General features: G+C 42.1%; 1 protein-coding gene, 1 long non-coding RNA gene and 1 other non-coding gene across 5 annotated transcripts in view; 1 reads left to right on the top strand and 2 right to left on the bottom strand.

Moving 5' to 3' along the window:
• Nucleotides 1-4,849: 4,849 nt before the first annotated feature.
• LOC147996165 (uncharacterized) lies at nucleotides 4,850-13,766 on the bottom strand. Its single transcript, XR_015671286.1, has 2 exons — nucleotides 12,858-13,766; nucleotides 4,850-5,362 (listed from the first exon to the last, which is right to left on the bottom strand). It is a non-coding gene; the product is annotated as an uncharacterized LOC147996165 (long non-coding RNA).
• Nucleotides 10,472-10,578, bottom strand: LOC120101172 (U6 spliceosomal RNA). Its single transcript, XR_015678722.1, has one exon. It is a non-coding gene; the product is annotated as a U6 spliceosomal RNA (small nuclear RNA).
• Nucleotides 13,289-13,900, top strand: part of Chmp4c (charged multivesicular body protein 4C) — a 37,102-nt gene continuing 36,490 nt past the window's right edge. For 2 of the 3 annotated variants that reach the window (XM_087626086.1, XM_087626088.1), the window contains exon 1: nucleotides 13,289-13,629. Coding sequence is in view for 1 of the 3 variants with exons in the window: in NM_001017466.2 (NP_001017466.2) it covers nucleotides 13,440-13,629 (190 nt within the window). In the remaining 2 variants the exon portion in view is untranslated. 3 annotated transcript variants of the gene reach the window in all.

Raw genomic sequence — 13,900 nt, 5'->3', positions numbered from 1 at the left:
CTTTTATAATTTACTTGATTCTGCTCTCTGCTGCTCTTGCCCCACCCCAAGCCCTGCTTTGGATTCTATTATGCACATACGAGTCAATTCAGCAAGCAATATGAGCATCTACATTTGAGGTACTATTCTATATTTGATACAGAACTAAATACAACACAGTTCACAGCTGCACTGAACTCATGTTCTCTAAGACAGAATGTCTTTGCTTGGCATTTAAAATCTTTTAAAATTTGGCCCAGCCTACCTTTTCCTCGGTATCTGCTGAAGCCTCGTCACTCTGCAGCCCATCACCTGGCCCTTTGCACAGCCATTTTCTTCACTCGGAATGCTCATCCTGCTGTGGCTAGTCCACTTCTACCTCCCAGCTGTCTCTAATCTTTTTTTAGGAATATTTTTTAACTTAACATATTCAGTTGTCCAGATCTTTGTTTTGTGTGTTTTTTCCTAAGCCTTTGTCCCAGACTTGATTTTTCATGTTTAATATGTAATTGCTGGTTTGTTATGTTCCCCTCTGTAAGGTTCCTGAAGTCAAAATTGCCTCCCTTTATTGCCCATTGTATTAAAATGGCCTTGAGCCGATATTTTAGAGACACAGAATGCATCGAGTAGATTACTGAATCTCTTCTGTGCACCTGCCCACCTGAGCTTGGCACAGGTTCCCGTGCCTGCTCTCCTTTCCTTTGTGTTCTTGCCTTACTCCCTCCACTTTGGAATGTCTGTTAACACATCTTCACAAACCTCTTTCAAATGTATTTATTTCATTATCAATTCTATAGTCATTTGCATTTATTATGGCTATTTTTATAACGTTCTCATGGTTATAATCTGATATTGTACACATCATGCATGTGCTCTCTGTCTGTGACATTTACAGTTTTTCTTTATTCCTGGTGAAGCTAGAGCCATTGCTCTCAGGTTTTAGAATGGAAAAATGTCACAACCTAACCATCTGGAAAAATAATGTCGCTCTGTGCTAAAGGAGCTGTAAACAGAAAAGAGACATAGAAAAATAATCTGTTATTAACACTTCACAATCAGAAAACAAAAACAAAACAAAATAGAACAACGTTCAGCAGCAGCAGAAAACATGGATATTCATGATACCATGAATATTCATCTTTACCACAGTGAAAATCAGTTAACCACAGCCAAATGCAAGAATTTTCATGAAACAAAAAAATGTAACGATGAATGGAAAGATAAAAGCCAAATAATGTGTACTATGTCATTACACACACACACACAGACACAGATATACGTATCATCAAGAAGGTACCACCTCATCGGTTAAGCACTGGTGTCTAGTATTATGTGTATGAAGAAAGTTCAAGAAAGCAGATACTGGGTGCCACAAAAAGAATATCTGCGGTGAGGAGGGGTGGATAGTATACCTGAGGAGGGAGGTTAGGTCGGTGGATAGCATAGCTGAGGAGAGAGGTAAAGGGAGATGGATAACATATCTGAGGAGGGAGGTGGGGGTGGGTGGGTGGATAGCATACCTGAAGAGGGAGAGGATTCTTGGTACCCTACCCTGGCTTCTTTGATGTTCTCTATATAATTCTTTATTAACCTAGCTATAATATGTAGTTATATACTTCTCTATAAATTTATTAGGGTTTACATTAAAAATGTTTATTTAAAGGTTATATGTTCTAAGATCAACAATTAATAACTGGGACCTCATGAAACTAAAAGTTTTCTGAGGCAAAGGACACCATCAAAAGGACAAAACATCAGCCTACAGAATGGGAAAGGATTCTCACCAACTGCACATCTGACAGAAAACTAATATACAAAATACATAAAGAACTCAAGAATCTAGACAACAAACCAAATGATCCAATAAAAAATGGGGGGTATCCATCTAAAGAGAGAAAATTCTCAATTGAGGTGTCTTAAATCACTAAGAAACACCTAAAGTTAAAGAAATATTCAACATCCTTAACCATCGGGGAAATGCAAATCAAAACCACTTTGAGATTTCATCATCCCCTGGTCAGAATGGCTAAGATCAGTAACTCAAGTGACAGCTCATGGTGGTAAGGATGTGGAGAGAGGACAATAGTCCTTCATTGATGGGAATGCAAAATTGTACAAGCACTTTGGAAATCAATATGGTGCTTTGCCAGAAAATGAAATCAAGACCCAGATGCACCACTCTTGGGCATATATCCAAAGGACACTCTATCCTACCACAAACATAAGCTTGACTATGTTCATTATGGCTTTATTCATAACAGCTAGAATCTAGAAACAATATAGATGCCCATCAACTGAAGAAAATGTGGTACAACTACACAATAGAGTATTACTCAGCTATTTTAAAAAATGACATCATGACATTTTCAGGAAAATGGATGGAACTAGAAAATATGAACCTGAGCAAGTTAACCTGGGACTCCAAAGACAAACATGGCATGTATTCAGTTATAACTGCATGTTAGCATGCACATATGTAAACAATAGGCGTGCTACAACCCACAGACACAGGAGGGCTAAGTGACAAGATGGGCTCTAAGGGAACATGGATCTCCCTGGGAAGGGGAAATAGAATAGATTTTGCAGGTGGATTGAGGGTGGGTGGAAAATAGAACAGGAGGGATGGAGGTGAGGAGGAAGAGATGGCTGGAATTGGGAAGCATTTGTAAGGTACAATGTGGAAACCTTGTGCAGTAGAAACTCCCAGGATTCTATGAGGGTGTCTTAGTCAGGGTTTCTCTTGCTGTGACAAAAATACCATGACCAAAAAGCAACTGGGGAGGAAAAGGTTAATTCAGCTTACACTCCTAGAGTACAGTCCACCATTGGAGGAAGTCAGGGCAGGAACTCAAGCAGGGCCCCAACCTGGAGGCAGGAGCTGATGCAGAGGCCATGGAGGAGTACTGCTTACTGGCTTGCTTCACATTGTTCATCCTGCTTTCTTATAGAAGCTGAAACCATCAGCCCAGGGATGGCGCTATGTACCATGGACTGGGCCCTCCCACATTGATCACTAATTGGCAAAATGCCTTACAGCTGGATCTCGTGGAGGCTCCTTCGTCTGTGATGGCTGTAGTTTGTGTTAAGTTGACACACAAAACCAACCCATACAGACGGTGACACCAGTGAGGACTCTTAGTAATGGAGGAGATAGAGCGTGAACTGGCCATTTTCTGTAACTAGGCAACTTCCAGTGATGGCGCTCCAACACCAACCCAGCCACAAAACCTTTGACCTACAATCTACCCAGCCTGCAAGATGTGTGGGGGCCACGGAGGCACAGAACTTGTGGGAATGGCCAATTGATGACTGGTCTAATTTAGGCTCATGCCACCAAAGGGAGACCATACTGGACACTGCCTGGATGACCAGAAACCAGAGGCTAGATAGCCCAGAGTCCTGGGATAGGAAAAATATCAATAAAATTAATCCTAATGATATTCTGCTATACTGAGAGATTGGTGCCTACCCGCAGCTGATGGGAGCAGATGCAGAGACCCACAGTCAAACATGAGGCACAGAAAGAACTCCATCAGGTCCCTTCCTGCAGAGGTTAGGGAATCACACAGGAAAGGGGGAAGAAGGAGCTTGAACCATTAAGGAACCAGGAGAACACAGCCTACAGAATCAACTAAGCAGGGCTCCTAGACACTCACAGAGACACTCACACTCTCTGAAGTGACAATCACGGAGCCTGCATGGCTCTGCGCTAGGTCCTCTGCATACATGTTATGGTGGTGTTTCTTACTGTGGAACCCTGATCAGTGGGAGTGGGGCTGCTGACTCTTTTACCTATTCTTGGGACCCTTTCCCTCCTACTGGCTTGTCTCATCCGGTCCTGATATGGGGGTTTGTGCCTAGTGTTATTGTAACTTGTTATGCTGTGTTCAGTTGATAGCTCTGAACGTCCTGATCTTTTCTGAAGGGAAGTGAAGGGGTGGATCTGGGGGAGAGGTGGTGTGGGGGGAAGGGTACTGGGAGGAGTGGAGGGAGGAGAAACTGTGGCCAGGATTTATTGTATGAGAGAAGAGAAAACTGAAAAGTAAAAAGTATAAGCTATCTTCTAAAGAACAGAAAATTACGTTCTTTTAACAATGTATTTATTTTTATGTGTAGGAGTGCACACATGCATGCCAGAAGAGTGAATCAGATCCCTTTACAGATGGTTGTGAGTCATCGTGAGGGTGCTGGGAATTGAACTCAGGACCTCTGGAAGAACTGGGCCATCTCTTCAACCCAGAAAATTATGTTCTAATTGAATGTTTAACATATTTGGACAGGATATTACATGTGGCTGCCCTTAATGCTACAAGAACTTTAAAGCTCACTCCTAGCACGTTTTGATTTTTTCTTATTGATACAGTGTTTTAGTTTTCAACTGGTTGAAATAGGATTTAACTCTGGCTTGAACTGGCAATCTCAAAGATGTGCATAAGAACATGAGCTTGGGAATGAGGTGATGAAGTGGTCCTGAGGTGCCCTCGCTGCTCTTTCAGAGGACCCACAGTCAACACCTAACACAGACATCAAGTGGTTTACAACCATTGGGAACTCCAGCTCCAGGGCATCTGATGCCTGTGTCAGGCCTTCTCAGACCCCTATATGTGTGCACATAACCCATATTTGTTACATACAAGAGAACATAAACTTGTTCTGTGAAGATGCCCAAACTATTAGTGTCAAATGAAAAATTCAATCGTCTTTTTTTTAAATTCCAGAGTATAATAGTGTTGTGTTATAAACTTTAATTAATATTATGTGACAAGTGGCTAATACAACAAGAGTTACTAGGGTTAAAGACAACTCTGGAGGCCCTAACAATCTAGACTTAAATCCCGACTCTTGATTCAACAATTAACTAGACAAGTGATAACAAAAAGCAGAGAAAATCGATTTATTTGGCCTTCCCAGTTTGGGAAGATGAATGATAAAGAAATCCCACGTCTGCCTGGTTAATTTGGGGGTACCTTGATGAGGTTTAGTTTTGGGAAGAGGGCAAGAGTTATGCCCATGCAAACAGTCCAGCTTAAGGTATGCTCTCACCCGTATCAGCTCCACCATTGTCCTGATTCCTGGTCTATCCTATAATGTCAGAACTCCGTGAGATTTCCTTCTGGGAGACAAGTTCCTCCTCCGGCCTCTGGAAAGGATTCAGTCTTTCCCTGGTCCCAGCATAAAAATCGTAGGGAAATTCCAATTCTTTTCGATCATTATTTTAATAGCCAGAGGGAGGCATACGAGTGATTCACTGTAGAATACATTTGTTCTTGCTAGGATGGTTGGAGTACAGCTTCAGAAAATAACTGTCAAAACTAAGTGGCTTAGGACTACAATCAAGCCACCCAGGAGACTGAGGCAGGAGGACTAGCCTGAGCATGAGGCCCTGTGGATAAAAAAAGATAAGAAAACAAAATCAACAATAGAAACCCCTTTACTGTTTAGTGAACAAACAAGTCATCATTGGCACACAGCGACCTGATAAGCTGTTGTAATCTTAATGAGGAAAATAAAAAATTCAAATTCCAGAAGAATGAGCATAAAGAAAGTTATTTGTTTTGCTCTGCTTACCTGGCCAAAAATAACTGCAACATTTTTCTTGGTTCAGATTTCAAGTGTGAAAGAGAAAATTGGGGCATAATAAAGGAAAGTGCAAGTTGATGAAGGAACTCCAATTATTATTATAAAAATTCAAGGTGTTAATAATGTCTAGAACTTGAGCAATGGAAATGAAGATGGTCTGTTAGAGAGGAAGGTCTGTCATCACAGCATGCCTTCCTCATTATCAGGGCTGTGTGTGTGTGTGTGTGTGTGTGTGTGTGTGTGTGTGTGTATGTGTGTGTGTTTGTGTGTGTGACCTTGTATGGTGTGTGTGTGCACATGTGTGACTCTGTATGGTGTGTGTGTGTGTATGTGTGTGCACATGTGAGAATCTGTATGGTATGTGTGTGCACATGTATGACCCTGTATGGGGTGTGTGTATGTGTTTTGAAAAATATCTTTTAATCAAGTTTTTCATCAGCCAGTACGTTTGTTAACATTTTCTTAAGTAATCACTCTTTGAGAGATAATTTTAGTAGTCCTTACAGGCATACATGAAATTATTTGAAATGACACCTTAAATTACATTTTGGCATGGGTTGAATCTTCAAGTAATTACTCTAATTAACTATGCAGATATTTTTGATGATGCAACAACTGCTACTATTAATATCACTCCTTGAAATTCTTACCAATCAAGCAGGAATGGAATCTTTTAACTAGCATGGATATTTTGAACAAGGGCAAGTGTTTACCTCTTTCTCTAGTGCTATATGCAGGGTATATCTCAAGGTTTCTTTTCTCTATGTAAGAATGGGCCAACATTTTATTAGAATTTCTGCGCATGCACCGTAAAAGTATCTCTCCCATATTATCAGAGTAACGTGGCAGATCGTTGGATCTAGTAAACTCTTTAGATAATTTATCAGTTATTTATCAGAGACAGCCCTCTCTAGCATTCATTTCTTCAACAAGTATTGCTAGAGTATCTACAGCATGCTAAGCTCTGCCTTCCAAACTGGGAAGATGCTGGTGAACAGAGTAAATACCAACGTCTGTTCTTTTGGGAAACATTCTCGAGGCAGAGGGAAGGGCAAAGAAAGCGGCTATAAGGCCGTCCAGCGCACAGTCAGTGGTGGGAAGTGGTGTGGAGCAGTGCAGGGGAGGGCTGGGGGCCCGTGGGCGTTACACTTTGAAAAGATAGGTAACCACTTTAAATTCGAGGGGGTGGTGAGCACAGAGGGAATAAGATGTGGGGAATGAGTAGGGCAGGTCTACAGGAAGGAGGAGAATGTATGTGTTCTGCAATTCAGTCAGAGCCTGGGGAGGCCAGGAGAGTGGAGAGGTCTGGGAGTAGTAGAGTGCATGAACATGTATAATCATCCTGGCAGGAAAAAAAGATAGTCTAAATATGTTTGTGCCCCTCCTCGTGGCTTATCAGACTATGGAAACAACTGTCCTTCCTTGGAAAATTGGACTTTCTCCAAGAATCTCATGCTGGGGAAAGAAAAAGGCCAAAAGCTGAGAGAGGAGCACCAGAGGAGGAACTTGTCTTCCAGAAAGAGATTCCATATAATCCAGACAAGTGGTCAAACCCCCTTCCAGGGGAGACTGGAGCAGAGACCATGCTGGGTAAGACCACAGTCTGACCAAGGCTACTCTGCCAGGCACATTTCTAGGTTTCACTGCTACTCTGCTCTACACGTTTCTTGATTTCTAGTTAACCTGAACTTCTGATTAGGACCCAAGATGAATTTGGGAGTATCAGCAGACCTCTTTGCTCCTCTTCCCAATGAGTGCACTGAGTCTCTCTCTCCTCTTTTAGCTTTTCCTATTACTTGAGGATTGGTGGGCAAGTCGAGGACCCTGGCACCGACTATAAAATCTCCCACAGTACAAGGAATGCTATGAATATCATTGTTTGTCTGGCCTTGAAGACGAGTTGAAGACTTTGGCTTTAGAGCAAGGAAGTTACTCTGGTTCTGTGTAGGAGGACTATGGCAACATCACGTGTTTACAGGGTGTTCTGGTATTAGCCTACTGATACACTGTTGGTAAGAGGTGACTATGTCTCCAAGCACAGTATGGGCCCTTTAGGCAAGCACAGGAGGTCAGGTTTACAGTCAAATCTAAGAGCCGTTGGTTTCTTTAGGATCTTTGTACGTTGTTCTAGTCATGGGCACAATGAGCTTTCATTTTGAATTAGAGCCATCGAACTTTGAGTTTTGCAGAATTCTTACTTTTCATTGTGATTACCTTTCTGCTCACTGTTATGCTTGCGTGTTACATGCCATGCGTATTTGGTTCTGAACAACAAGAAATTCTGATGGGAAGAATGCGTACATGCTTGTTGAGCTGCTTAATGGATAACTATTTGATGCTATTCTGCAGTGTGCTTAAAGGGCGATTCTTCTTTGCTGCTTTAGAGAGCTCGCTTGACATTCTAAAAATGGATGCAATTTCAAAGGGTAGCCAAAATGTATCAATTAGCTTGACATCTAGGTCTCTCTAACAGATCTATAAATTTCCAATTTCCTTTGCCATCTTAACCATGCTAAATCATCTTGAACAAGATCATTCTTTTGAACAACAGGCTCCTTATTAGCTGAGATCAATTGAGATTAGAAAATGAAAAATACTCCAAATGCTGAGGACTCTTTGTGAAGCCGCATCTGTACGACGAGTATTGAATGAAGACGAATGTGTTATTTTCAGCTTCTAAATCATTGATTTACACATTTCTTTTCTATATCTCACTGCTGGATTAAATACTAATGCCTGTGTGGATTGTTTACTTGCTGGAAAGCATTATCTTCCTCCCACTGAACTTATATATTAATGGAAGGGAATGATTTTTAATTTAAATGCACATTGCTTTGCATGTCACATGTGGTTGAAAGTGTTACACATTACACTGCGTGAAATGGTTTTCTGTCGGATTATAAATCATTGACTAGATTCTTTACTTTAACTATCCATTAACTTTATCATTTTTGCTAAAATATGGGACCCTTAGCACACAGTATAGACCCCACGTGATCTGAACTCTGTGTACCTTCAGAGGAAATCTTTACCATTCTTTTCTATGAACTATCTTCAAACTCTAATACAATATTTGGATATTTTGTGTATAATGTATGTTGTCCTATAATTCTCTCTAATATTCTTTCACATTGTAGCACAGTAGACCACTTTATTAATTGTCTGCCACGCCTTGACAAGAATGTAGGCTGCAAAAAATGCACTGAGGAGAGAAAATACACCCAAAGGTTTATAGAGCCCTGGTTTAAGCGAGTTCAGTGATAAACAGCACTCTTGCTTGTCTAAGTGAGGGCTGCTATCGCATGATGAAAAACTATGACTGTCTTAGTTAGGGTTACTATTGCTGTGGCCATGGACATATAAATTTCTTATAAAAGAAATATTTAATTCAGGCTAATTTACAGTTCAGAGGTTTAGTCTATCATCGTGGCAGCATGCATGGTGACTTGGAGGCAGACATGGTACTAGGGAGCTTAGTTGAGAATTCTCTATCCAGATCTGGAGAGAGAGAGAGAGAGAGAGAGAGAGAGAGAGAGAGAGAGAGAGAGAGAGAGAGAGAGAGAGAGGGAGAGAGGAGAGACTGGGTCTGTCTGAACATTTGAAACTTCAAAGTCCACCCCGAGTGGCACACTTCCTCCAACAAGGTCACACCTACCCCAAGGCCACACCTCCTATTTCCTGTCAAGTAGCCCTACTCCATAATGACCAAACTTTCAAATCTATGAGCCAGTTGGGGAGCATTTTTATTCAAACCACCACAATGACCAAAAGCAACTTGGGGAGAACAGAATTTGACTTACATACCTTCAGCCATTGTTAACTGAGGGTAGTCAAGGCAGGAACTCAAATAAGGTAGCATCATGGAGGCAGGAGCTGATGAGGATGCCACGGAGGGGTGCTGCTTACTGGCTTGCTGCTCCTCATGATTTGCTCAGTCTGCCTTCTTATAGAACCCAGGACCACCAGCCCAGAAATGGCCCCCCTACAATAGACTGGACTCACCATCAATCTTTTTTTTTTTTTTTAAAGAAAATGCCCTACAGCCTGCCTACAGCCTAGTTATTTCCCTCCTCTCAGCTGACTGTACCCTTGTTAGTTGACATGGAACTGGGCAGCACACAGCTCTATCCTGAGGACCAGAGGGAGAATCCCAGCATCCTTTTTGGGATTCCCACACACTTCTATACCAGCTCCAAAGGATCTGACTCGCCTCTGGTCTCTGAGGATATTCTAGAGTGTGCACAGCTGCACACACCCTCAAAGACAACAACAATAGAAACGGATCTTTTAGAAATCCACTCAAAGAAAACAGTGACTAAGTGATGAAGAAGTTTCTTTTACGGGGCACTAATTTCCCCGGGCGAACTTTGGTGACCTCTTTTCATTTCTCCAATAACTTAGCTTAGTTTTCTCTTTCTCCCCAGGCTCTCCTCCTTTGATTTCATGACAAGATCTGTTTTCGTTATATTATTTGTTTATATAATCCCCAGATTTCTCCTCAGAAATTGTTAGAACTTTTTTTAATAATAATTTGTTTACCTTCTGTGTTCCCCTCTAAGCTTTAAGCTCTGAGAAAGCAGAAAACATTTCTATTTGTCCTTAGTTATATCCCCTAAGATGTCTACCACAGCGGAGGGATACAGAGATGGTCTGTGTGCATTTGACAGATGCACGTGGATGGGAGCTGGTTACATGGCTCACTACCTTTTCGGTTCCCAGGTTTTGACTGTTCAGTGCTCTCTTAGCACCACCACCAAACAAAACGTATAATTGGTAAACCACCAGATAACGACTTACTATATGGAATACATTTCTATTTAGGCATACAGGAATTTAATAATGTATATAGGATCTGTTATTTTTCTCCCTTTTTATATTTTTATTTTTTTCAGGATAGAAATTGCAATTTAATAAAAATATGTAACACTTCAAGAATTTGCATGTCATCTATGCGCAGGGGCCTTGTTAATCTTCTCTGTATCGTTCCAATTTTAGTATATGTACTGCTGAAACGAGCGCAATTTGTTACTTTTTAAAACAATTTCTTTATTTATTTCATGTATGTGAGTACACTGTAGCTGTCTTCAGACACACCAGAAGAGGGCATCATACCCCATTATAGATGGTCGTGAGCCACCATGTGGTTGCTGGGAATTGAACTCAGGACCTCTGGAAGAGCATTCAGTGCTCCTAATCGTTGAACATTTCTCCAGCTTGATCCATTACTTTTTTTTTGCATATGATATTGGTTTATTTCAATATTAGTTATGGTACACACACTTTTATATTTCTGTTTGTTTTTCTGTATTAACAAACTAGGTTTATTCTGATGTCACCAATGCTAGCATATTCATTTATTCAGCGTATAACTATTAAAAGTTAGGTCAATTGGGAGAACACCTTAGGAGTCACCCAGAGAATTCATAAACAGTAGGACAAATACTTACCTTAGAAGAGGCTGATTAACCAGATTGGCCAGATGACAGAGAAACCATTAGAAAACATTATATTTTTAATTAAAAACTTGGAGACTTTCTTTTTTTTTTTTTTTTTTTTTTTTTGGTTCTTTTTTTCGGAGCTGGGGACCGAACCCAGGGCCTTGCGCTTCCTAGGTAAGCGCTCTACCACTGAGCTAAATCCCCAGCCCCGGAGACTTTCATATGTACTATATTTACATCATTTCCTGCCCCAAATTTCTTCTTAAGTCCTTGATTCATCTATCTGTTCACATACGTATATACACAAACATATACATATATATATATGTATATATATATACACAGACACATACACGCACATGTGTGCGTGCACACAGACAGACAGACAGACAGACACACACGCACACACATACACACACACACACTGAGTCTATGTGTGTATGTGTTTAGAGCTGGCCCATTGGGATTGGCTAACTCTCACCCTGATGAAGTGCGACAAACTATTCAAAGCTGTTAAGAAAATGATGAGTCTTTTCCATGGGGAGCTCCCATAGGATCTATTACTTATAAGGACAGAACAACCTCCCCTTCATTCCATGTTATTTAATTAACATTTAATGAGTTTCTGTTTTCTGGGAAGAACTTCTGGGGAAGTTTCATAAACAATGAAAAGAATGAAATCTTACTGTGTAGCCCAGGCTAGCTGCTTAGACTACAGGGGCACACCACCAGACCTGACTGGGAAGACCAAGGAAGAGAGGTGTAGCTCTGAAGCATCTCTTCCACTCTGATTGCCTGAATGAATTTATCCCAGCTATACACTGAGTCCGAGGTACTTCATCTGTTGGAACAAATAAATTATTTTCATCCTAAAAAGAGTATCGTGGGCAAGCTTCACAAAGACACCTTTGTGCACTTATGAATGAGTTAGCAGGATTTTTTCAAAGATGTTTACAATAATCATGTAGAAATAGCTATTTTGTAAAGTCAGGTGGTTGATAATGCCTACAGTATCCATGACACACACAGGGTACCCGGCAGATCACAACGGTTACTACCAACTTTAAAAAGTAAGTTCCGGCTTGCTTTCCCAGCATCTTAGACACAGAACACACCCAATAAAGGGGAGGTCAAGCGTCCAGCAGTGAAGTGTGATCAAGGAAGTAAGTACGGAAACATGCCTTCAGATAACTAACAAAAATACTTGTTACCCTGGACACTTACCAAATTAGAGCAAATGTGTGTGTGTGTGTGTGTGTGTGTGTGTGTGTGTATGTGTGTTGCTAGTAATCTCAAATGTTCAATTTTTGGCAAAAATTACAGCAAGATATAGTAATGTTTGATACAAATGGATTAATTGGCCGTGATGGCATGCAGATCGGTTTACTGGCCTTAGGTATCAAGGTGAGTTTGTTCTTGATGGATGCTGTCTCTAGCAGTAGTTTATGATCACAAATAGATTCTGATGATGCTGTTCAAATACCGCAGTGTGGCATATTGGGCGAATCCTTGGAAACCTGAGAATAGACTAAATGCTGCAGGCTACTTCTTGACAATGCTCTTCAAACAGGTTTCCCGCTGTAGTCTAGCATCTGACCAAAGGCTTTGCTTCCACTCCAAGAGATGGGGCAGAAAAACCAACATGGAGGAAAGATTTATCTCTCCAGAATACTTTCTACTTTCTGTTACTTGGATATCCATGTAAGGGTGTTTGACAAACGCAAAAGTAGCCCCATTTAAGGTTCAGATACATAGCGGTCATACTGTACACTTGGTATTGTTAATAACAGAAACGGATATGACCATCAAGCACATACAGAAGTCCTGTAAGAAAAGAGGCGGTCACCCTCTTCCACCTACTTGAAGTCTTGTGAAGATCACCAAGCACACACGCATGCAGAGGCCAGCCTAGCCAGCACAGCCTCTGCTGTGCCCACATCTTCACGGTCGGGGAGGTCTGTGTCCTGGATAGTACACACACTCAGAAGAACGTGACAGAATATTCTTGTTCATAACAAAAGAGTTTGGAGACAGAACACTGAACTCTGTCACACTCTCAAAAGAGCACCTTGCATATACAGGTGGGCCACCTGTACTCACATCCTTCCGGTCTGGCCAAACATCCTTGGAACCTGATGGATTTGCTTTTCTCTGAGCCACTTTCTCAGCAGTTACTCCTGGCTGTGTCCCTAGTGCAGATAAAGCAGTCCCTCTCTCCTGGCCAACTTTTCTGGATTCCCTGACTCCCAGAGGGCGGTGGCGCCGTCTGCCCTGCCCCTTCCCGAGTGGCTATTCGAGGGCGGGGCTGAGCCGGGCCAGGAAATGCCCCGGAGTGGGTGTCACCTGCCGAAACAACTTGTTGATTCCCAGGAGCTTTGTTGGCTCTGAGTGTGGCTCACCTGTCTCGGGAGCGCTGGGACGCTCGCCCACCACTGCTCAGCCATGAGCAAGTTGGGCAAGTTTTTCAAAGGGTCTCGCTCTTCTCGGGCCCGCGCGGCTCCCAGCGCTCAGGAAGCCCTGGCTCGACTCCGGGAGACCGAGGAGATGCTGGCCAAGAAGCAGGAGTACCTGGAGAACCGAATCCAGAGGGAGCTTGCTCTAGCCAAGAAGCACGGCTCCCAGAACAAGCGAGGTAGGCTGCGCCCCAGGCCAAGCGGCTCTCACCCACCCCCTAGCCCTTCCCTGGGGACAATCTTCATGTAGGAGTCTGCGTCCCCCCAGGCCGGCTGGCTTGCCTCTCTAGGAACCAATCTGACCCCAGGGCCTGGTGATTGAAATGAGCTGAGCTAGGCACTTGCCAGGTTGGCAATATGTTTAGCACCAAAAGCTCTAAGTAAATCGTGATGAGCAACATTTGTACGTAATATTTAAATGACCCAAGTCAATCCGTGATGAGCTTGGAA

This window comes from Rattus norvegicus, chromosome 2 (genome assembly GCF_021556685.1).
Source record: "Rattus norvegicus strain SHRSP/BbbUtx chromosome 2, alternate assembly SHRSP_T2T, whole genome shotgun sequence".
Classification (NCBI taxonomy): domain Eukaryota; kingdom Metazoa; phylum Chordata; class Mammalia; order Rodentia; family Muridae; genus Rattus; species Rattus norvegicus.
This window is presented reverse-complemented; position numbering and strand designations above follow the sequence as displayed.